Here is a 25023-nt window from a genome sequence, read left to right on the forward strand (position 1 = left end):
TCGTAAATAATGTATTCATAAATATTAGGTCATTGTGTAAACCCTACTGAATAGCAATACCATTTGCGAGCAGTGAAGAATGATAGATGTAAGGCAAGGATTGAGGCACCCAGTAAACCTCCTTGATATCCTAAAATAAATAAAGACGTGTACATTTTCTGGAAGCTTGGCACCCGAAAATTCATCTTTTACGAAGGTCACGTAATCAATTCCAGAGGAATTCACTATTATGATTACATATGATTCCTCATATTAAAATAAAAATATGACACTTCATCGGCTGGGCGTTCAATTTGTGTTTTGACAGTGACCAATAGAATGCTGTCGCTGAAAAAACGCGTTTAAATGGCCAGGAAGAAGGTTAAACACACAATATTCCTGTTCAAGAAATATTATTTCTCATCCGTGGAATTTTTGCTCTGCGAGAGATTTTGCGGGTGGCGCCGTAAAGGCACGCCCCCAACTTGTCCCCAGTCATTTCCTTGAATATTTTAATATTTATTTTGGACAGATGCTTGGGAAAATATTAACCAAAGCCCGAATTCCTTTGACTAGGGACAATCTAAGGGCGTATCTATACGGCGCTACCCACAAGTTCTCTCTTAGTGCAAAATTTCCACGGGTGAAAAAAACATACGGTAAAATACTTGCCAAAACAACATGCTTTCCACTCCCACTCAGAGGCTATTTTAATATGGCACATGCTGCATTAAACGCACCACAGCCGATGGATTATCTCGTTCTCAATCTCATTATATAAGAATTCAGAGGAACGCTAATCTCAATATGTTCTCTAAAGTGGAACCGTGAAATTGAATTCGAATAGAAGAGAGCTCCTTTCTAACCTCGTGAAACTTTTCAAGGGAGACTCAAGCTAAAAAAATTAGATATGGGCAATGGAAGCGGAATGGGTCACGGATCCTTTAGGCTTTGTGGCCAGGCAAGCGCATTCCTCTACGGCACATCTAAGCGAACGGAGATAGGGAAGGCACTTGATGACCTCGGTACGATTGAGAGCAGACCCGGATCACGTGACCGGAGGGGCTGATGAGGAGAAGGAGAGAGATAGAGAGGAAGACGTGATACTTCATCCGCCCTCCAATGCGTCCCTCTCCCCCACCCACAGCTCACTTCTGGCGTTACGCTTCTTCAGTCAACGGCACGATACGCATAGTGTGAGGACCGCGTCGCCGTCTGTGCAGGAAGATTGAGAGAGCGACAATATGGAGCGCTGGGCCGGGAAAGTTGCCGTGGTGACGGGTGCCAGTGCCGGAATAGGGGCGGCCATTGTCGAAGCTCTAGTCCATCATGGGATGATCGTCGTGGGACTGGCTCGAAGGGTGGATATCCTCAAGGTCTGTTCCTACACTGAGATATAGCTTTCAAGTATTCGCAATTAGTTGGGATTTTTTATTTCAAGATTGAATCATTTCGTTCTCTGCCTGAGGTTTGACGCAAAAAAAACTCTTACGGAATAGTTCAGAAAAATACGTTAATCAATTGTAATGATCTCTTATTTTTATCACTCTGCTATTTTGTATGAGTAATTCCGCGGAGAATAATCAATGGAGAAATGTCCGAAGATTCAAGCGTGATGGAGTGGAAGTTTTCCATTAGGAAATGGATATTTGAATAAAGTTTACAATCGTGGAAAATTGCAATGGTTTATTTCAATATTCCGTGGACTTTAACCCAAGTTGACATTTTCCACAGAGGGAAATATTTCGGCGTAAGATTTTCTCACCGGCATAAAGGCCGGTTGTACCAAGAACAGGGCAGCGTTCACAAGATATGATACGGTGAGATGCGGTCCTCCAGAAAAGTGTTTCACTATGTAAGACCTCAACCGCAATGAAGCCCCTGAAAAGTTCACATCACTCTTACACTGGGATGATATCAATTCCATAATTGCCTAACTATTATATTTAAGTAACTCCACAAATAAAAAAAAATTCCATGCACATTAACAATTGATTGACCGCCGCTAATTATGATAATCACTAGTGAAATGTAATCAATGCCTAATAAACTCATTCCACCCACTGGTTAGGATAGTAAAAACATAATTTCCTTCATTCCGATTGAGGGTGGCCCACCGCTAAAAGCAAGTGACTCGCGAAATATTTGTCAACCAAATACTCATACAGCTACGATCACCAAGCGATTTACTCGTAGTGATAGCAAATATATTATTTATTTTTCTCCGTGCATGAAATACCCCTTAGAATACCAATTTTTCATACAATCGTGGTGGGCTTATGAACAAATCATTGGAAGAATTACAAATAGAACAATAGGCAAACGAGGCACAGTGAAATGAGGTACTAACATAAATTAACATGTGCATTATAAAATCAAAGCCATCAATTGGTGACATTTCGAGTAAAAAAATCAAAAATATTACAGTCACTGAGCTCGTGTGATGTAAATTGATCTGAAATCTAATACAACAGTATCTTAAACTATCAAAAAACACTAAAACTAAGTAGAATAAACCCCAAATAACAAGGAGAGAGGATTAATACTAGCAACGAACTTGATTAATCAATGAGTATTGTTAATTTTAACTTATGAAAATTAACATTGCAGAGTTAATGGGAAATACCAGTCGTTAGGATTTATTACACCTTGCTTTACGGACAGAGGCCGAAAATAATCTTTCATTTAATTTTTATGGTATACGTTCAACGTAAATCATATCCACTTAGCTCCACCATTGCTTCGCTCTTCCATCTTTCGACAAACGCAAGCGTTCAGGCCCACACTACCACCCGGAAAGTTTCCCCTACCGACGATTGCCTTTGGTTCATTCGCTTTCATATTCCCATTAAAAGGGCTATGATTCATGCGTTAATTTCAACGAAACTTACAGACCATTTTAAACCGTTTTTGTGGAAAATTAATCTTCTTTTCGTTCTTATGTGTATTTTTCCGTCGAGCGGTTGTTCGGGGGACAAGCAAAAATTAACAGCTTCATAACAAGGTAAGCAGTGAACCTAACTCGTGAGGCTACATAGGAATGGATGAAGTCTACAACAAGCACTGCAAATGAAATGAATAGATTTATAACATTTCAGCACCGACATAGCTTTCCCAAAAGTGGAATGATTCCCTTCCTCCCGAAAAGTATATCTGGCAACGTTCCTATACAGCACTTAATGGCTATGTGGTGGATCGTTTTTGAGAATTTTTGAACCTATGATCAGATTGGATATCGCAATTTTGAATAAAATTTATTTGGTAGAGTCCTTTATCTCCAGTAAGCTTTATGTATCACACCTGAAATTACCTGCTTTCACCTTTCTCAGCAATTTCACCTGCTTTTCACGGCTTTATCACGAAGTTGCCATTTAATTGTAATGGACTTCTGAAAATTGATAGAATTCATGATAACCGTAGAACATCTGATTCCAAAGCTGTTTTGGTTGGAATAATCAAGTCAATATTGGAGTCTAACAAAATTAAAAGGTAAACTATCAAAGACTTGACAGTTAAATACCTGGATAGCTCTATATCATTCTATGAATAATTGCGCACTGATACAGATATTAAGCTTACGAGGAAGGCATTTAAAATGAACAAAAATAAGTCATTCATCGAATGAAATTAGTGAACAAGATGGGAGAGAGTATTTGGTGGGTATGGCGTACATTGGCTTCCACGCCATTGATTTTCATTGTTGAATTTAAATAGGCTGAGTAAAGATCAAATAGACCATGGGGTACAGAATTTTCTGATATTTCTGCGGAAATTTGCATGAGAGTAGGTACCATAAACGATTTTAAATCACAACAATTGCATCGATAGGAGAATAATTTTTTCATCAATTCTCCCAATTTAAATACATGCCTTCCGAATCCTACTTTCCAATTTCTTCTTTTAAAAAAATAACTTCATACAGCTGCTATAATGACGGAGAGTATTCATTGGCTGTCGGCCAGAGATTTCTTTCGATGAAATATATTCAGTCAGATGCACGACACGCATGTCAGATAAACACATTATATATTAAGTTATATAATTGATACTTATCATTAGGAGCATCAGGGATAAAGCGAAGGTCGAAAGATACCCAGTAAACTTATATGCATTACTAGTGCATATTGTTGATGGTATGTACTTGGCAACTTCGTAAAGTTAGCTTCATCAATGGTCAAAATGAAGGAAGGGATGAGTAAATTCATTTTAAAATCCAAGACCGATCAAACGAACGAATCAAATGAACGATGAAGATTAATCACATGAAAACTGTTTTTGGTGATTTCTATGAATCGATACGAGATAAGAGGGAAGCAAAAATTGGGAAAGCAAATAATTAATATCAGCTTACATATATTTCGTGGGATACCCTAATAAAATCGATGCAAAGGAAGAAAATTTGAAGGTGTATTCCAACAGAAAAGGAAACGCATGAAAACAGACAAGAGCTGATAGCTGCGCATAATTGTCTCGGGGAAGACGACCCTCTGCGTGTCATGATTTTAGAAACCAATATTACGGTGGCTTCCTATACAATCGCCATAAATGAATTAAATGCACGTCGACGTTTTTTGTCTACTCTGTAAAATGTCTAGTTTCCGTAAGATATTGCGGCATATTAGCTCTGAGAGATGGCCTTTCTCACGCTACTTTTCCCTCAACAAAATTGTGTCAATAACTGGTTGTAAAAACCAAAAGCAAGTAAATCACTCATGACGACAGAGATACCCATCAAAATAATCTGTAGGTGTTTTAAAGACGCCCCTGGGATATTAGGAACCGCAAAAGTAATTTCAAGAGACCGAGAGCAGATGATTAGAGACGCATGGCTTCGTATGCTTTCCAAAAGGAGGTACACCAGCCTGAATATTCTTGATCCATCCCTACCTCTACCATCACTAGAGTATATATATTGTTGCACAGCTAAGAGGAGAAGAGCTTAGTAATATTGTCGTGTAATTAACAATGCTCACTAGATGAAGACACTTTAACAACACTTGCAAATTTTGCAATGTGATGAGGCGCAAGCTTTTGGTTTAAATCAATTTTTCGAGGCTCATTTTCCGACAAAACAGAGTCGCAGTAAGCTACTTACAATCGATAAATAAAATTGCATAACTTGAAGATCGCTTTTAGCATACTACTAAATTCCGCCATCATTCATTTTCCAAACGGTAATAGCAACTTTTTGCCAAAATGCAGTCTAATCAGTAGTTCGTTAGAAGATAAATTGAACCTAACCCATAAATCAAAAGCCACCGAGCCTCCCGAAGCGAGGAACACGGATGCCTATTATCCAAAAAAAAAAAATTAAAACGCCGTCTCATAGGCGCTGCACCTGTGCGCCGCCGAACCGCCGCAAAGTGCGCTGAAATCGACAAAAGCTGGCGAGAACCTCAAAAACGATTTTTTTCTAGCCATGAAGTTGAAAATTCGCATAAATATTTTCAAATAATTTAACTGTGCATGACTTTTCCGATATATTCTTCCCTGTTCTCTCAAGTTAACAATATACTTGGGGTCAAAGTTGAACAAAATTTGCGAAAACCGACCCCCCATCGATTTTTTCTTAAAATTGCCAAAATTATCATCTTGCTTCGGTTTCATGTAATGCTTCATTAATAAAACTATTATACCGTGTTCTTCTCCTCCGTTTTGAGAGTTAATAAGATTATAATTAATTATAAACAACAGATGTATAACAAAATGGCGGAGCCTGTTTTACGCCAATTTATTTACATAAACGAAGAGAAAAATTAGGTTCTTCTGCCGATTTCAGCCAAGTGACTCATACCACGCCTTTCTATGAAGCTCCTACATTGTGAATCTATTGTAAATCCTAGTCAAGTACTAGCAAACCCGAATTTTACATCGTTTTTGCGAGCGCGCGGTCGATTCCGATTCTGGCCGGCAGCGGCGGTGAGTACGACGACGCACAGTGGGCTGAAATCGAATAAAGCTGGATAAAACCTAGAAAATGTTTTTATTTGTTTAAGAATGGATTTCGAAACTTTGCGCATTTATTTTAAATACATTAGTGCATATTTTGGCGCGAATCGTTTTTAAACAAATTGCATGGACTCAAAGTGGAACAAATTTCGCTAGAATTGCCCGCGTTGAATTTTTTTCGGAATTCAGAATGTTAAAACTAATGGCATGCCTTTCGTAGTTATTCAATAGCTACAAAGTTTACAATATTATTCCTAGCCGCCTTCGACGCTGAAATTAATATCAAGTTGCCGATAACAAGTTCACTCCGGGCCGCGTCGCCCGCGGGTTTTGAGTCTGCTCGTCAGTGTACTGCACGCACAGCTACCGCTCTGTCACCTACGAAATAAGATTGTGATGTTCCTAGAAGTCTCGCCACTTAATGATGCACAATCAAGTTTTAATCTCTGTCACGCACATCATTTTTCTTGGAGCTAAAATCTCATTGGTCTGTGGCAAGCCAGAGGCAAACGCGGGCTAAGACCACCCAGAATTCTCGAGAAATACGGTGTTCCCCTTCAAATAATTAACCGCCCCTTCCCGAAACGTACCCATTCTCCACGTGAATTTCCCCTCCTCCCCGATTTTTTATCCCAATACGACCTCGGTCAGTTACCGATTCGCGCCGTCAAGATCGAAGGCGCGTGCACCGGAGCGCGCGCCGCCGCAAAAAAAAAAACGCGTTCCCACGCCTCTCTTGACGCCGCCAGTAAGCAGTACTAGCGGCAAAAAGGTCCAACTCGACGGACCTCTACCCCAGACCTCCTCCTCCGGCTCCAACTGCAAACCCTCGCGCCGTAATTCACACGCTTATGTGATATTCATATGTTGAGGAGCAAGCCACCCAGTGCGCCTCCAACAATTATCGCCGACAAGAAGAAATCATGGCATCCATACTTTCACTCAAAAACCACATTTATTTTTAATGTGCGTGCGAGAGAATCCTTTTTATTTTACTATTGTAAAAACATAGCAATAATGTTTCATGCCTCCATGTATCAATTTAATGTAATCATATTCATTAATAGCCCCGAAGAAGATAAAAAAAATATATCAAAACGTTGGCAAATAATTTTGCATATCATTCTTAGAGCTGTACTGCGAGACGTTAACGAATATTGAAAACTACATCACGAAATAAATACATCATTATTGGATAATGATATAGGCAATGTTATTTTTATTACCATCTCATAATTATCTCCCACAAGGTTACACCTGAAAATGCTGTCAGCTGTATTCCCATCTTCGGCAAGGCCGTAGTCAGAAAAAAAAATTGAGGGGGGTGATTTTCCATTCGGAGATGGGGTACATTTGGAGTTGTGCTAATTTGATGGGGTACACTGAAGATTGCATCTCCCAGATATTTTAAAGGGGGGATTTTGAACACCCCTCCAAATTATCGTCCATCCGAAACGGATACCCTCTCTTCAAATGAATTCCCTAATTTGTTTCTGATTAGATACGCCGCTGTCTAGTCAGCGGTTATTTTCTCGAATAAGCGTTTCAACTACTGCAAACCGGGAATTGCTAAGGCCTTCATGCTCTGCACCAGAGGCTTAACTATGTGGTGGGCTGAGGGACCCGCATTTGGTCGAAACCTAGGAGATACAATTGAAATTTTTGGAGGTTACCACTTTGTACAAATGTATTTAGTAATATTTTCCGATATATTTACCTACTTTAACGAATTAAAATACAAATTAGCTCTTAGCTTAGGGCCTATTTTACACGCTTTTGGTATGCTAAAATCCAGTGGCAGATCCCGTCAGGGGCTACGGGAGGCTATAACCCTCCGCCCATTGGATATCCAATTTACACTAGAAAAAATTTAGTATTCCGGGACAAGTACGGTGATAACCTTACGGGAGTCACCCGCAATGCACAAATTGTGCGAAAAATCCACAGGGAAAAAATCATTCGCCTTGACCGGGATCCGAACCCGGATCCCTCGATTTCTGGCCGATTCACGCAATTCCACGTCCACACAAGTCCACATATTTCCACAGGTTAAAATGACGCCTCGGTAGCTTAACTGGCTAAATCACTCGCTGCAAAGCAAAGTACGGCGTGCAACTTTACACCGGTTGATTTTCTGCAGACGAAAGGTAATACAAGAGTAAAAAATAAATGCAACGAGTAAAATGGCCTTAAGTAACATTAGCAACAGTTCCTTAAACTTCAATATTTGCAGAAACTGGACCACTACACAAAATATCCTTTAATGAGAAGGAGACCTTTATTTTCCTAACCACCGCCATTAAGGTGATTCGGTCTCAAATTAAGTACATCCGGAACACATCCATCATGTAGTGAGGATCCGAAAATCTACGCATCTGTTAATCATTTACGAGAGCTATGTCGAGAGTTAACAAAAAATTTGTGAAACAATCCTCGCTAAGCACCTGCTCACATCGTCAGTGCATTGATCAACATGATGCCCTGCGAGACACATCCATGGTGCTTGGCAGGGGGTATTTGGACCCAAAATGCACTAATAGCTGTAGCTACATATAAGTGCATACCATGATTCATGAATAAATATGTCAGGGGTTATCTCTCATTAAGAGTATCATAGAGGTTGTTACAGTGGCGTAACTAGGCATATGCCTTGGGGGGGATGGGATGGCCTGGGGTGGGGTGGCGACCCCCAGGTAAAAGTGGTTGCAAGGAAATTTTTAAAAAACGACATGCCTGGAAATACACTTTACATCATTTTGGCGCTTAAAATTTAACTTTAAATTGGAAATATGTGCCTATTAGGGCGTGATGCCTTTGTTTTAAACATGGTTAAAAAGCTAATGTTTAGAATATAACTTTACCCAATCAAACGTTATGATGCATCAATTCATTATGAATAACGAACAAAACGTACTAACGAATACGTATTGTACGCTTTAAATTGTTTAGGTTGACGCGCCTAAATGACGAGAATCTTCGTCATCCGTCCGGAACGTTCGAGAAAAAAATGACGAGAATTCTCGTCATCCGTACGCAACGTGTTAAGCAGATGCAATTATTATACGTCAAAACAAGGCAAGAGTTTTAAATAATTCTTTTATTTTTCTGAGGCTTTAGGAGGGATCTATCTCCTCAACCCCCCCTCATAGTTACACCATTGGGTTGGTATATCATGGTATATGATAAAGGCCGTTTTAGGCGGGGTACATCATAGCGCAATCTGACGTGTATGTAAGAAGGCGCAATCAAAATTGCGTCGTGTAAAACGGTGAATTACAAAAACACATGCGAGAATGCGTAGATGCGAGAAGACAAAATAGCCTCTGCTCTAATTCCGAGCTATGATTCTCGCAATTTCAAAATGTTTCCAGTGCCTGCGCAATTGCGTGCCCCGAGTAAAACGGCCTCGCGAAGAAGCACGCCACAATCTATCATTCAATCATCAATAACCCAATGATTTGAAAATGTACCAATTATTTCACAGGATATGGCTGAAAATCTTTCCGAAGAAAAGGGAAGGCTTTACCCATTGAAGGCCGACGTTTCAGATGAGGCACAAGTAATCCATGCATTTCAGTGGGTGAAAGAGAACCTTAAAACATTACATGTGTTGGTGAACAACGCCGGAGTACTTGGAGACATACCAATATCAGGTAAGATCAATGGAGTCATTGATAACTATAGGCATTGCACTCAGTGACGCCGACTCCATGGGGCCTGAGGGGGCCCGAGCCCCCTCAAAAATTCGTTATGGGTGTGTGGAAAAAATGTGTTAGGCTTGTCGATTTTCCCTGGAGTGTCCAGATATCGAGATTCGAGTTATCAAGGTTCGAATGTTGATCATATGACTCTTCTAAAATGCTTGAAAAAAACTTAAAACTCACTAATCATAAAATTTCCCGGGGCAAGATCCCTGGTTTGCCCCCCCCCCCAATATTTTGTGTAAGTCGGAACCCCTGATTGCACTCTTGCACTCACTGAGGGCTCACCCAGGATCATGACTAGGGGGGGCAAGCCATGGTCTAAGGGGAGGGGGCCAGCCAAGCCAAGTTGCGACATTAATTTATGAGATTATTTCATTGAAAAAAATAGTTTTATTTTATATATAAAATTCGAGGAATCAAGCGAGATGGAGTGGAATTGATTCATAATGAAACACTTACTTGCAATTTTCCACAAAAATAAAATTTTTACTACGACTTAAGTTTCGATGATACTACATCATTTTCAAGTAACAACTGAGAGAGGAGAAATGGGGTGGAAGGTCGGGATAATGTTGTGGGGGTGTAAAAGGAAACTCTGAATTTTTCCTTAGGGATTTGGTTGGCAATCTTGTAGGAGAGATCTTTGATGAAGGGAATTTTGCACCATTTGCGGGGTTCACTTGTCTGCTGTGGGGAAAGAGAGGTGTTGAGGTTCACTGCTTGTTGTCGTCTTTTCTTTGCAAGCAAAGAGTCGATGAGTTTCACACTGTATCCATTGTTAATTGCTATTGACTGGATGGTCAGGAGTTCTTGATGGAAGAGATTATTATTCATAGGGATGTTGATTAATCTATGGATTAGGGAATGAAAACCAGCTAGTTTGTGTGAAATAGGGTGACATGAATCCGCTGGGATGACCTGATCTGTGAAAGTAGGTTTTCTGTATATTGAAAAAACATGGTTTTGTTTTTGAATTTCCACAGACAAATCTAAGAAATTTAATTTTTTGTCCACTTCCAGTTCCATTGTAAATTTTATAGAGTTATGTAGTGAGTTAATGAGCTGGAGAAAACTATCTAGCTGTCTGTTGGTGCCGGTCCAGCAGCACAAAATGTCATCAACATATCTGAACCAGTAGAAAATGTTTTGGCAGTACTGTGGGTTTGACTTGAATAGTTTTTCTTCTAGGTGGTCCATGAAAATCTCGGCTAGTATGCTGTGGAAATTCAAAAACAAAACCATGTTTTTTCAATATACAGAAAACCTACTTTCACAGATCAGGTCATCCCAGCGGATTCATGTCACCCTATTTCACACAAACTAGCTGGTTTTCATTCCCTAATCCATAGATTAATCAACATCCCTATGAATAATAATCTCTTCCATCAAGAACTCCTGACCATCCAGTCAATAGCAATTAACAATGGATACAGTGTGAAACTCATCGACTCTTTGCTTGCAAAGAAAAGACGACAACAAGCAGTGAACCTCAACACCTCTCTTTCCCCACAGCAGACAAGTGAACCCCGCAAATGGTGCAAAATTCCCTTCATCAAAGATCTCTCCTACAAGATTGCCAACCAAATCCCTAAGGAAAAATTCAGAGTTTCCTTTTACACCCCCACAACATTATCCCGACCTTCCACCCCATTTCTCCTCTCTCAGTTGTTACTTGAAAATGATGTAGTATCATCGAAACTTAAGTCGTAGTAAAAATTTTATTTTTGTGGAAAATTGCAAGTAAGTTTTATTTTAGTTACATATCTTATACAGATACATATCATTTTTCGTGGGTTTAAAGAAAATTTGTTGAATGCTTTCGTTTCAATACATTACTGATTTTTTGCGACTTTTGCTTCTAGAGGGGCAGCTGCCCCCCCCCCCCCTACTGCCCCTGTGTGCCCATGGCTCGGTGCGCCCATGATTGCATAGTTGGAAGATATCCAGCCATAGTCAAAATGTGAAAATCATTGCTTGCGGTTCGTCACGAGTAACCTAGGTGTTACCATATGACATTAAAATGTTCCACTTCGTACCAAGATACAAGTAAAGGCAATACGCTCATACAAATTATACTCAGGGAAGTCTCGCTTGGGGTATGAGATAACATTGAACTCTGTCTTCACAGAGTGGACACTTGTTCGCCGCTGTTTAACAGGTGCCATAGCGGTAACAGAAACTAAACAAGAACTACTATAAAACAAAAATATGGCAAGAGGCAAATACTTACGATACCCTTTCCCCATCCGGTGTTGAATAGCTGCCAAAATTCCCAATCGCTCACAAAAAAACAACCTGTTCACTAAAAGAGTTAATCATTCGGTTAGTGTCATCACCAGCCGTCACCAACGCATCGCGCCTCTCTGCTGCTTTGAGATTTTGAATCGATTGAATGTCGAGAAGTTTTAAATTCAACAAACAAAAAAAACTAACTGGCTCCATTCGTTCTCGTTTTTTTACTTAACACTAGAAGGACGGCAGGGGTCATTTGACCCATTTTCAGAATTCAAATTTATTTTTCACTTATTAAAATATTTATTTAAATTGTGAAACTTTTTGACTTTGTTCATTTTGGTCTATATTTTGATAAATTAGTGAAAATTCAACAATAATGTTTTGTTTAAAAATTTTATGACATGTTATACCTAGAAGGACGGCTAGGGGTCATTTGACCCACAACTGGTTTTCGCGCTATTTTCTTGCCCGTGGGAACTTTAGTGCAATGTATATCATATAATCAGCAAAAGGCTAGCGTGGTAGATGATTTGCTTCATTTTGAATCTGGAAGTACCCGGTTCAATGCCAGTTTTGTCCCAAGGGCTCCTATCTGTATTCGAAAACCTAGGCATAGCGACTTGTTGTGCACAATCTTTCGATATTTTTTGGGCAGCAAAGGGAAATAAAACCTTTTCAATCCATGATTTGCGTAAATTCATGTAATTATGATATTTTAATGTTGTTTTATTTATTGTTCAATAATTATTGTATTAGCCGCACCAGAAAATCGTCACGTATCCCAAGAATTATTTTCCGTCGTCCAAGATTCAGAGCTCTTGGAGAAATTACTTTCAATATTGACTCATCAGGTTCACGAATAACTTTCATTTTTCTTGCCTGACGGCACTGTCACTTAACCTAGCCCCTTTGCCGTGTGTCCAGCATTAGTGCCGCCTGACCCCGTCGGTGTTTCGGGCGGGTTGACTGCACGCTGCGTCCTGGGGAAAATCCTCTCTTTTTGAGAGAGTGGAGGAATTGGGTGGACTGTAAAATTCTATTGTAAATCCTACCCTTGGAATCCGAACGTAGGTTGGAGAAGAAGCATTACTGCAAGTTCCTGGAATTTACGAATCAGGATACGGTTAGCGGTTGAGTCCCTGCCTTTCGAACGGCAATTAGCGTTACTTTTGAAAATTTTGTCCTTTTGTATGAATTTCTAATGCTCTCCAGCTCTCTATACCTCCAATGCAACTAGAGAAGATTCTACCATAATGCGCTTTTGTTTGTGGATTTTTTTGCATACATATCAGTAGCGAGTTGAGGAAGAAAGTAAGAAGTCGAGAAATATATCAAGAGAAGAGAATCGTCGCGATTCAAATAGCTGTAGGGAATATTGAAGATGAGTCGGGAAGTGAATCGTAAACATCAGTTCATGGACATTCTGACCAATCCATCAACATCTGCGTGTGATGGAAGCGACGAAGTCCAAGATAGTGAATTCGATGGTGACTTTGGCGTGATAGCAAATGCACAGCTCTATCCAACAAAATGCAGCTGTCCTTCCATGAGGTAAATTCCAAATAAACCAGACAAATTTGGAATCGAGTACTGGGTTTTGACAGATGTGAAATGAAAATACAGCCTAAATGAATTTCCATATTGTGGCAAAGATGATGATTGGCCATCAAATCAAGCGTTGGGGAAATAAATAGTTACTAAAGTGACCGTAACATACAAGAATTCAGGAATAAATGTAACTTGTAACAATTATTTTCCATCCATCCCGCTGGCAGGAAGTCATAAAAAATGGAAAACTTCTCTTGCATAGACGATCTGAAAAAAAACAGGTGTGACGCACAAATATCCATGACCCCTAAAATAGCCATGTAATCCATTCAATGCGAGTGTTCAAAAATACCTTAGGCCATACTCTTACGTAGAATCAGGCAAACTAGAACACAAATGTACTTTCACTCAGCAGCATGATCTCAGTCGACACTATTTCCGAAACGAATAAAAGAATGCCAGAGACCATCCTTTTTCATATTAAAAACAAAGCGGGAGTAGACATGATGGATAGCATTTATCAATTTATTTACACGTCTCCAAATCCAACAGCCATATCTCCACGGTCACAAAAAAGAAAAAGTGCCAAATACCATCAAATTGAATCATTGCACCAATTTCCTTTCCATTTTCCAAATTCCTTTTCATGTACAAATGGCTGGTGTCCTAACACCCCCTGCCACACGCTTTTAAGCGGCTTGCGAGTTAGTGTGTAGATTTAGATGTAGATGAATAAATCGTCCAATGAACGCATTAAAAAAATATTTTGTGGAAACAGCGCTGAAAAAATACTGTCTGTCTGAGATTTACAACAAAGTAATAAGTTTAAAAAATTTTAATGCAAATTTTGTAAACCCAGTACCCCTATTGTTTGAACATGTAACACAACTTTTGTATTGAGTGTATTTATTTTCATTATTTGATTTGCAATCGACTACTACGTACGGTTTAATACATGATTCTTTAAAATAACTGTTATTAACTTTTGACGATGGAAATAATATTTATTAATTTTAAGTAGTATTTTTAATGAACTGATTCAACAATTAATACGATTAAACTGAATATTGGTTGAAAATTAGGCGTTTTATTCCAAAATACATTTTAGGGGTCAAATGACCCATAGCCGTCCTTCTAGGTAGCGCGAAACTCCCGTCCTCCTAGTGTTAAATCGAATTTCAAGAGTAAAATGGGATTATTTCGATAGCTTGCGAAAATTGAAGTCTTTTACTTAATTCGCGTAGGTAGTCTACATGGTTTTGAACGTCTTGAATCTCGTGAATCTGGCGAACTTGTCAACTTCCATCCATAGGTTTTATCAACACGGCAAGGTACAGCAGAATATCAGCCATTATTCCCTTCATCTAAATGGTTTTACCGTGAATGCGGAGGAGGAATAAGTTTTTTTCCGCGGAGTTGTTAAAAAAAGTTTAGGACAATGGATGTAAAGGTTTTTACGTATTTTTGATCCCTGACTTATCAATGAAACGAAAGTGATGGTACTGAACTGGTAATCCATTTCTTACTTCACAGCTGTGGGCTGACTCATTCACCTGTCGCGAGCTTTGGTGCCCAACTATAGTTTTCGGTAACTTGATTGAATGACTTTGAATTGAATGACACTTCGAAAACTTCACGTGTCCGGGGCTTCAAGTGCACGACAACGAAATACAAACCCATTATGTGTCATCAATCATGTTGCTCTCGTAACTCTTCGACTTGAGATGCATGTAGGTGTGAAAATAGTTGCGAATTTTTCCTATGCACAGTAAGGTTGTCATCTGCTTCTATTCGCTGCAATTGTTGGACCTTACCAGTTTGCCCTACTTCTCAACCTCAGAAAATAAATTCATTTTCCATTGAGCAATTTGGAGACAAATGCATTCGAAGGATAAAAAATCCATCTAATTGGTTGTTTCATTACTTAATTATTAATTATGTCATCAACAACTTCAATTATTACTATTCGAAGGAGGCCACTTTTAAGACTTCATATTTGGTAACCTTTGATGGTGGACAAATGACCTGGAGGACAATTCTTGCTATCAGGACAGCTGTGGGCTTGCCACCCTCATTTCTGTGATGATTTTATCTTCTTTGCACTACTCATAAAAATTAATATAAAATGGACTGTATTTCCAACTGTGCATGCAACTGGTACAAATTAATTGGTTCTTGTGGGCTCTCAGGCTTAGACTCAGCTAGAAATTTTCCTACCGGTTTCAGTAGGCTATATGCTTTTTGAAACATATCCTACCACGTTCAGTTAGGCAACCAAACACTATCTGTATCCAACTGGGTCCAGTAGGTAACTGAACATCATTTGTAATCAACCGGGTTCGGTTAGCAACCGAACATCATCTGTAGTCAACCATTCGTTGTGAATTAATTTTTGGCTTCCATAACCAAGAGTCAGATGAAAATGTCCTAAAATACCCTACCCACCTCTCGCCTCCCTGACTCTTTTTTGCTTTGAAGACTCCTAATTGATTGATTACTTTGGTATTATATATACCTAGCTTGAATTGAAGTTGCGAGTTTTTTTATAAGTGAAATATTTATCTTCATTAAATTTTGGGCCTAGGAATATGAAATCAGTTTTTAGAAAGATCAAACTTTTGATATAACCTATTTTTGAGGCTTTAGTTCACTGTATCTTTTTGTGTACTATATAATTATAATAGTTTTATGGAGAATTCACAAGGTTCAGAAATTGGCTTCAATTTTTGTTTACTGCACATTCATGCTTAAATCTCTGTTTATGTATATTTACTTCGTGAACAAGGCATTTTCCATTTGTGAATCATAATGAATATTTTCATGAAAAAATCTTTTAATTTTTAATGCACACGAGGTAAGAAACACTCATTTTCATCTAGATTTATTAATTATCATTTTCAGAAAAACTAGACACAAAAGTCTTCCTGAGGATTTTTGATGTTAATGTTATTGGCCTGTCTGTATGTACCAGTGAAGGCTTGAAGCTTATGCAAGAGAGTGGAGTGGATGATGGGCATATTTTCCACATAAATAGGTAAAGATAAATTAATATTTTATGGTAATTTATTGAAACCATGCTATTCATCTTATCACAAAATTCTTTTTTGTAGTCTTGTGCAAGTTATGGGAAAATCAAATTTTATTATCTATTTTGGACTAAGATTAACTAAGGATATTGCATTACTTCAGGTGCTATATGTTTCCGTAAGTTGAATTTTCAAATGATTTCAGAATACTGTATTTCTCTGAATATAGTCCAGCTCTGAGTACAGGTCCCCCCAAATTTTGAGGCTTTAGTTTCGGGAAAATTTAAAAAAATGCATTCGAATATACTCCCTCCTTTACTTTTAACATGGGAATTTTGGGAAAAAAAGGGGGGACTGTATTCCGATAAATAAGGTACTATGTATTTACAATTTATGTTGACATAATACCAGTGATCAGCATTAACCAGCAGAACTCGGTTGAGATCTTGTGTGGCACTCCTTAATTTATTTTTTTTTTCATTTCCTTCAATTATTATTCTTAAATTAAGGCTTTGCTTTCGTACAAAGGTTCTTTAATTGGTTTTATTAGCTACTTTCAGATACTAATTTTACCTCTAACACCAAAGGGATGGACTAGATGTGCAACATCACAAAATAAATTGCTTTAAATTTTGTATTAATATAGGTAACTTATAGAGTAAGTAAGCATTACTAATAAGAAGTTGATATATTAGAGTATGGATTTCTGAAATAATAGTTCTAAAACATGATGGATGCCAAGGGGTGGGGAATGTGGTATCCTACAGTTTAATATGCGGACCTAGTATGACTTGCTCTTAGTGTTTCATGAAGATTCTTAAGATTTTTGCTGTGTTGTTTCATGATAGGCTTGAAATGCAATAGAGTCGGGATAGAACCTTAGCTATTTTCTTTATTCTTATTAATTTAATGTATTCTTTTAATATGTATTTGATAAAAAAAATTTATTTCAATAAAATATGATTATTAATATAAAAAATTATTATTAAATTAAGATCTTGGGAGTTAGGAGGTATAATAAGAAATGCAATTCAAGTCATATGTATATTTTGCGAATAAAAAGTGGTAAAAATAAAATGAACAGCTATGTTACGTATATTTGTCATTCAAATTGCCTTGTTGTAATTGGTGTTAGGTAATTTGGCATCCTTGGACAATTTTTCATCAAAATTTGAGGCCATAAAAGACACGATTGGTTGCATTGAGTTGGAATGCTACATATTAAATTTTATGCATAGTTCAAAAATTTCTACAATATGAAATTACACCAAATCTGTAATAATTGATTTGTGATGAAGTAAATTCTTCCTCAGAGTATTCGTGATCTAAGATGATTACTTAGAAAAAAATATCCTATTTTATTGTAATTCACTATAGCTAATCGAATGGACCACTAATGCAACCCAGGTGAGCACATGGGTTCAGCCATTCTATTCACAAGAGTTATATGTTGTAAAATTCAATTTGAGCTAATAAGTGAATTCAACCGATAATATGCCAATGTAACATCAAGGGTAAGTTGCTAAAATGCCATTGGACATGCATAACTGATGGCAAATTCATTCCATCCAATACCACCATGACCTTGACTATGAAAGTAGTTGAGGTTGAATATGTTAATAATTTGCTTGAGTGTGCTATAATTTTTTAGGTAAGCATGGGAAATTCCATATAATTAAATACTGTCTGTTATTAATTACTTCAAATTTAATAATGAAAACATAATGAATCATTCATAATGTTTTCTTTTATTAAATTCATTAAATTTAAAAACATAAATTTACATAAAATTTATTAAATTCATCAATCATCATTCATTATGTTGTCATTAATTTTGCATACTGATTTCTGACTTCATCATCTTCCTCATCGCAATTGTCCTTCTCTATTTTATCATGTGTGGTCTTCCCCATTTCTTCCCCATCTGTAAATTTATTTTGCTTAATTTTATGTGCTAATGATGACAAAAAATTGATATGGGCAATGGTGATATGGAAGATGTTGAAATCTAGAAATCAGAGGGTAAAAATGTTGCCTAACTGGGTTGTAATGCTTCAGTTAAACAGCTACACCATTTTTTCAGTATTTCAGGTCAATATATTCACCCAACTTTAGGAGCTGGACAGTATCCTTATATGGCATCAAAGCACTCTGTAACCGTTCTCGCTGAAGGACTCAGAAGAGAATTAGTGGAGAAGAAATCGAATATACGCGTCACTGTGAGTGTCATCATATGTCAGTAATACACCTCTGTGCACATAGTCTTTGGTAGATATCATTAGATAGGCCAATTCAGGTTATTGTTAAGATGGAGGTTTCACTAATTGGGAGTTTCCAAGGGGTATGCAATGCCTCTCAACCAATGAGGAATTTAGCAGGACTTCCTGCTGATAACTAAAATGATAGTTCTGTATGAAAGAATTGATGATAATGTTAATTTATATTGTCTCAGGACTTGCAGGTAGTGATTACTCTCTCCTCACCTCTCATCAACCGGCGACATTAACTCTTTCACAACTAACGACGGAAATATTCGGCATCACGTTTCTTGACCTGTGAGACAAAAGCCAAAAATTTTTGTCAGAGATTTTCCTACGCAGGAAAATGAATGCCAAAAATATCCGTTTCCTTGCTCTCCTTTTATGATGTTTGCAGTTGCACGAAGACTTAAGTTTTGCGACTCGACTCAGCGGGACTAATTGTCAAAATACAGGAGCTGGTACCCAAAGCCCTCGTCTTATATTACCCTTCTTTGTGGTTAGCGACCTCAGTCATACAATTGTTCATTCAGTGAGTTTAAAAAATAAATAGTTGTTCCTTTCTCAAAAAATGTAAACTAATAATTGAATTCTTTGCCTTTTGAGCAGCATTTACAATTTTTAAACGAAAATCTACCATATAAATAAGCATATATCTCAATTTCAGTGTAAGCATCAGCATGGAAATTATTGATGCATCTAATCCATAAAAATTGACGGTAGAGTTTTGTTCAAAATTTGACAATTCTCAGAAAAGATGAGTAATTCAATTCAAAGTCTGCTATTTTCATACGATCAGCAATTATTATCCATGGAGCTAATTCATCTAAACAAATCATAAGTTGACCGCGAACCAATGCTGCCGGTAGGGTTATAAACCTGGAAAGGACGGAGGCCAATTAGTCCCCACTACGAAGGGTCGAGAAAGATTGGGGCTGAGAGTGTGTGATTATCCACCAGACCATTCTTAACAAATGTCCTGCAAAAATGCTCCATACAGAGGGGACCAAAGAGTCTTTTGAGGCTCAGTACAGCAGTCATGCTAAGGAGAGAACTCCACCGTCTTCAAAGGGTTAACACTTTGGATGCTGGGTACATTTCCCCTTAGCGCTGGCTATTTTTTGGCCTTTTTTAGAGTGATACTGTGGAACAACAATGAATGGTGTATCATATTATGTTTATCTTTATGTGATAGAGATCTGCAAGTGTTTAAAAAAAATCAAAATTTTGAATTTACTATAGTTGAAAATTACTCTCAGTGAAGAATATGTTTTGAAAATTATAGCAAACATTTTTGTGTGGGCATATACAATTTATGTTATATTTCTTTGTCTTCCAAGGCATATACATGTACTTCATAACAAAACATACAGTGAAATGGACTTATTACCTTCATTTAGATACATCCTCTCGTAGCTGGAAAAAATTTTGTAATATATTTTGTAGGAAATCAAGCAAATTATGCGCTTTGATCATCTTTTCCACTCATAATTATTATCTGCAACAAGGAAATTTCCTAATATAGAGAGAAACCTACCGCTAGGAAAAAATCATGGACAGAAACCACACACCAAAATGGGACCAATTTTGTAGACGAGAACCCCTACAATGTGTACAAAATGCCAGTTGTAATGTAACGCCACCTGCAAATTTAACTGGACCACATGCGGCATATTGTAACGCCTCTATCACAAAAAATGTATCCTATTTAAATTGTCATTTAATGCTCTCTTGCATGACTACCTATCTGAAATTCTCAAGTTCCATTTTGTCCCAGGGTCGGAAAAGTGTGTTTCTTAGGAAAAGGGAATTTAATTATGATTTCTTGAAAATTTTTGTTGATTCCTATCATTGGATGATAAGACATATTTAAACTGCTTCATTCATTGGCAGATTTAAGCATTGGCTGGGTTGGCATGATTTTATCTTGGACCTACACCACAAAGAGATCTGCACAACAAAAAACACCGAACAATTTGCAGAAAATGAAACTATAACTATAATTAAAATTAAAGAGACATTGTGGAGGCAAAAGAAAGATTGTTTATTTTCCCTTAGTACTTGCTTCATATCATACTAACGTATCATGGCAACAGATAAATTTCCAAACCCCCTCCAAGTTTATCCCCTTTGACTTGAGTGGTATGTTATACTTCAGTTTTAGTCTTTGGTCCACCTGATTCTGCATCCATCCCTTCTTTTCTCTCCACTTGTTGGTAACATTGAAACTAGACTATGTTTCAAGTTCATTAAGTCCTACTCTTATAATTTCTTTCCAAACTTTAAAAAAATGACCATAAGATACATATATGTATAGAATTGTAATAGCGCTTATATTGTTATCTATCCATGCCTTCTATGCCAATGAAGTATTTATCTTTATGCAGAAAATACTGTACAATAGTTTTCAAGTATTGGAAAATATTGAAAATTTTTCATGTTAAATACCTAAAGAAGTAGAAAACATATCATTCAAACATAAGTTTATGTTCTAGTCTGCATGTTAGGATGCAACTAACAAAAAGTACTGGCTAGTTCAATGGGAGGGATGGAAGCAATACAATGGAGGAAATTAAATCAGGGAGCTTGCCCCTATGAAAAAATTGTATAAAACTGTTTCAAATTTTTATACAATCTTATACATTGCCATGGCAATGTATAAAAATTTGAAACAGTTTTATACAATTTTTTCATAGGGGAGGTTGTCACTTCAACCACTGGAGACAATCCCTATGAGAAAGGTTGAGTCATAGCAAGGACAGTGGCGCCAACTCCATGGGGCTTGAGGGGGCCCGAGCCCCCTCAAAAATTTGTTATGGGTGTGAGGAAAAAAGTGTCAGGCTTGTCGATTTTCCCCGGAGTGTCCAGATATCGAGATTGGAGTTCTCAGTGTTCTAATGTTGATCATATGACTCCTCTAAAATGCTTAAAAAACTTAAAACTCGCTACTTATAAAATTTTCCGGAGAAAGATCCCCAGTTTGGGCCCCCCCAATATTTTTTGTAAGTCGGCATCCCTGAGCAAGGATCAACTTGGCAAAAAGCTAATGGTTTCCCTTTTTCCCAAGTGAAGCTGGCAGCCTTTGGTGAAGCTCTCCTGGGCAGAAACTTGTCGAGCAAATTCAAGTTGATACAGAACAAATTAATACTTTTTGAGGTTTTAACTTGACAAATTTTTCTCGCTGTGCATGAATGCAACAGTGACATTGATTTTTAAATCTTTCTGTGTGTGTAAGTCTTGAAATAATGAAAATAGCAGAATTTTCTTAAGCTACAATCTCTGACTCTAGTACAATTAACACAAAGTTCTTCTGCTGGGTATGCATTTAAAATAATCTGTTCCTTCATATTGTCATCACTCATGTCAATATGTACTAGGAAAAGTTGAAAAAATGGAGTTCAAAGTAGAGCTACATTTTCCAGACGTCAAAAACCGTGCCTTTTTCATAGAAAGCTGGATAAAAATTGTTGGTTCATAGATGAGTTCTTGATAATGTTGAGGAGAGGTAGAAATTTATTTGCTTTCATTTCCGCTTTATTTCCTCGCAACCAATGTAGTATTATCAAGATGCAACTCTTCAATCTCTGGTATCTCTACTTTTTGCAAATACTGTAGGTATTTGTCAAGATGTATCAATTTTGAAATACACATTCTTTGAAGATTGACTAATAAGTGATGGATTTTACTAATATTTTTTCATTAACCCTTTTACTACCAGCAACGGCCAATACAGTATATCGGCCCTTGCTGGTTGAGCGAAAACTGCCAGGGGCCGATATATCTGCCCGAATTATTTCACTTTTTTTTCGTGATTGTGGCCATTTCAACAGCTGTAATTTATATAAACCCCCATAGTCTATCTATGGTTATAAGACATAAATATATCTTAAGAATTGGGAAAAAATATAGACGTGTTAAATAAAATGGAGTAGCTGAAAAATTTTCAAATCTGAAATGTTGCTAATGCCGGAAATAGCCTTGGCAGTCTTCGTACATTCCACCTGAAATGGGCTGGCAGTAAAAGGGTTAAAGGTTAAAAATTCTTATCAAATGCTATAAATCAGTATATATTTGTTTTGTCTCTTACGGGATAGAGCATCAGTCCTGGACTTGTGAAGACTGAGATTTTTGATGTTAGCCATGATAGAAGAGCTACAACCATATTCGACAATAACCCAGCTTTGAATCCCCAAGACATTGCTGATGCATTAATTTATGCTCTTGGAACACCACCTCATGTTCAGGTAAGTAATAAATTGGTGTAGCAGTGCATGAATAGATATCCTGGGTTCATATGAGATCAGTGGCATAGCCACAAGGGGGTTTAAATGCAATGAAAGTGTTAAGATTACATAATTGGTTGCTGAGGGATATTTATCACCACGCTAAAGAATCAACTCGACATCTTCAAAAAAACACACAGGAAGTCAAATTTTATTCTTTACCCACAATTCAAAAGACATACTAAATATGTAGTTTTGGCGGGATTAACTCAAAGAACAAATTAAAAAACAATAGTAGGATGGCCAACAAGAAATACTTGTTCAAAATTACTGTTTTTGAATCCTAAAAATTTCGTTTTCTGCATCAAAAATCCCAAAATTTTCCAGGGGAGGACACCTAGACCCCCTTTGCCCTGCGATGTTTTCCATATAATCCTGGGCCCCGAAATCTCTGTTAAACCCCCCCATTTCAAATTTCTGGCTACACTACTGTATGAGATCCCCATTAATAAACTTAAGTAGGTATTCAGATATAGGCATTGAATTCCTCACAGCACATCCAGCTTATAGTCACAAATGAATTTACAGTATGGCTTGAAACCTGCATAAATAAACCCAGCTAGGTACTCTTGAATAGGTACCGTATGTTACTGTTATGGTAGGTACTGTTATGTACTGAATAGGTACTGTAATTTCTTTGTTGAGTTCCTAACAATATATGTTTCTGGCTTATGGTCACTACTCAGTTTACAGTGATGCTTGATATCAATTATCATTCTTAAACCTTTCCTGATGGAGGCATGAGTCAGAAAATCCTCTACATATTTCCTCCTATATGCCAATGAAAAGTCTTCTGATTCCACTTGGCATTCCTGAGGGGAATGTGTTTCTTTGACTTCCCACTAGTCCCACTGGGATGCTTAATCTTTTTATTGGTCAAGGGTGGAGAAAACCTCTGTCCTTTTCTGCATAGGGTGATGGATCACTCCTGAAAGGTAGGCAACAGTTGACAATCCGATATTATTGTAGTCCCTCGTAACTCATCAATATCTGTTAGCTTGAGCCAGTCACTTCATTTTTCTTCAAGAAAAATTTTTTTGTAAAAAATTTGCCCCACTTCATACATCGTAATTGTTGCATTAGGTGTGAATAGGAGACACAAAAAAGAATCTATCATTTGTTGCCTACCTTCAAGGGTCCATGTGTCTCTCGTCTCAGATTGAGTCGTAAATTAGAGATAAAGATGCTGAAAAATGCACCATTCTTGGGTTGGGAAGGAAAAGACTTTTAAAATTTCCAGATTGTTCTCTGTGATCTTGTGGGTATTTTCACCCTCTTTTCTGTGATTAAAATAATGCTTTCTCATTCTTCTGTCATCAAGGCTGAGAGACTGATTGTTCATTTTGGTCCCTAATGATCCTTATTATCCATTTGCACCACCGAGTATTTTGGCTGTGTTAAATAAAAAAGAGACTATGCAGACATTTTTTCTATTTAAATAGTTTAAATTCCTCTTTTTCCCACATTCTAACTTCTACCTCATGCCTGTCTCACCTATGTGGATTGGCACCACACTCACAGGGGATGCTATACACTCCTGGTGCTCTGTTGTGGAGACTGTCGTTTACACTTATTAGCCTCAAATGTAATATAAATGAAACCTTTTGTGTAATTGAAGAGATTTGGTACAAAAAAATTATAGTTATATGGACTAGTTTTTTTTTAATCCTCAGTTTGACTCTGTTGATTTTTTTTTCCATTTCAGATAAAAGAGCTGACAATTAAGCCAGTAGGAGAGATGCTTTAAGTACAAGTTCCTTCTTTCCATCAGCCACTTCCATATCACTGCTCTTTTTCATTTTATGGATAACTACAAATTATTTGATGTGCAGAAGTCAAATCATGATCATATTTTAATGAACCTTAGCTGTATTTAAATAAAGTTTGTCTGTAACACATAAATATATGTTGTAATATCTGAACTACTGATTTCTATTTTCCCATAGAATGAAGGTTTTACAATAATCATATCATTCATATAATTTGGTGTAATTATTTGAAAACTATGGGCTACACTAGCTCAGTTTCTTTCATTTTAGCT

General features: G+C 37.4%; 1 protein-coding gene across 1 annotated transcript; it reads left to right on the forward strand.

Moving 5' to 3' along the window:
- Nucleotides 1-1108: 1108 nt before the first annotated feature.
- LOC124162368 (farnesol dehydrogenase-like) lies at nt 1109-24904 on the forward strand. Its single transcript, XM_046538882.1, has 6 exons — nt 1109-1355; nt 9413-9581; nt 16317-16449; nt 18525-18660; nt 22794-22943; nt 24688-24904. Exons 1-6 carry the CDS (start codon nt 1224-1226, stop codon nt 24727-24729), a joined length of 762 nt encoding a protein of 253 aa, XP_046394838.1. The 5' UTR covers nt 1109-1223; the 3' UTR covers nt 24730-24904.
- Nucleotides 24905-25023: the final 119 nt, after the last annotated feature.

The sequence above is a fragment of the Ischnura elegans genome, chromosome 7 (genome assembly GCF_921293095.1).
Source record: "Ischnura elegans chromosome 7, ioIscEleg1.1, whole genome shotgun sequence".
In the NCBI taxonomy this organism is placed as follows: domain Eukaryota; kingdom Metazoa; phylum Arthropoda; class Insecta; order Odonata; family Coenagrionidae; genus Ischnura; species Ischnura elegans.

Bases quoted from the DNA above. Each gene is read 5' to 3' on its own strand.
- LOC124162368 (XM_046538882.1), top strand. From the start codon at position 1,224: ATGGAGCGCTGGGCCGGGAAAGTTGCCGTGGTGACGGGTGCCAGTGCC. The intron at 16,450-18,524 runs GTAAAGATAAAT...CCATTTTTTCAG, and splicing joins CATATTTTCCACATAAATAG to TATTTCAGGTCAATATATTC. The intron at 22,944-24,687 runs GTAAGTAATAAA...TTTCCATTTCAG, and splicing joins GAACACCACCTCATGTTCAG to ATAAAAGAGCTGACAATTAA.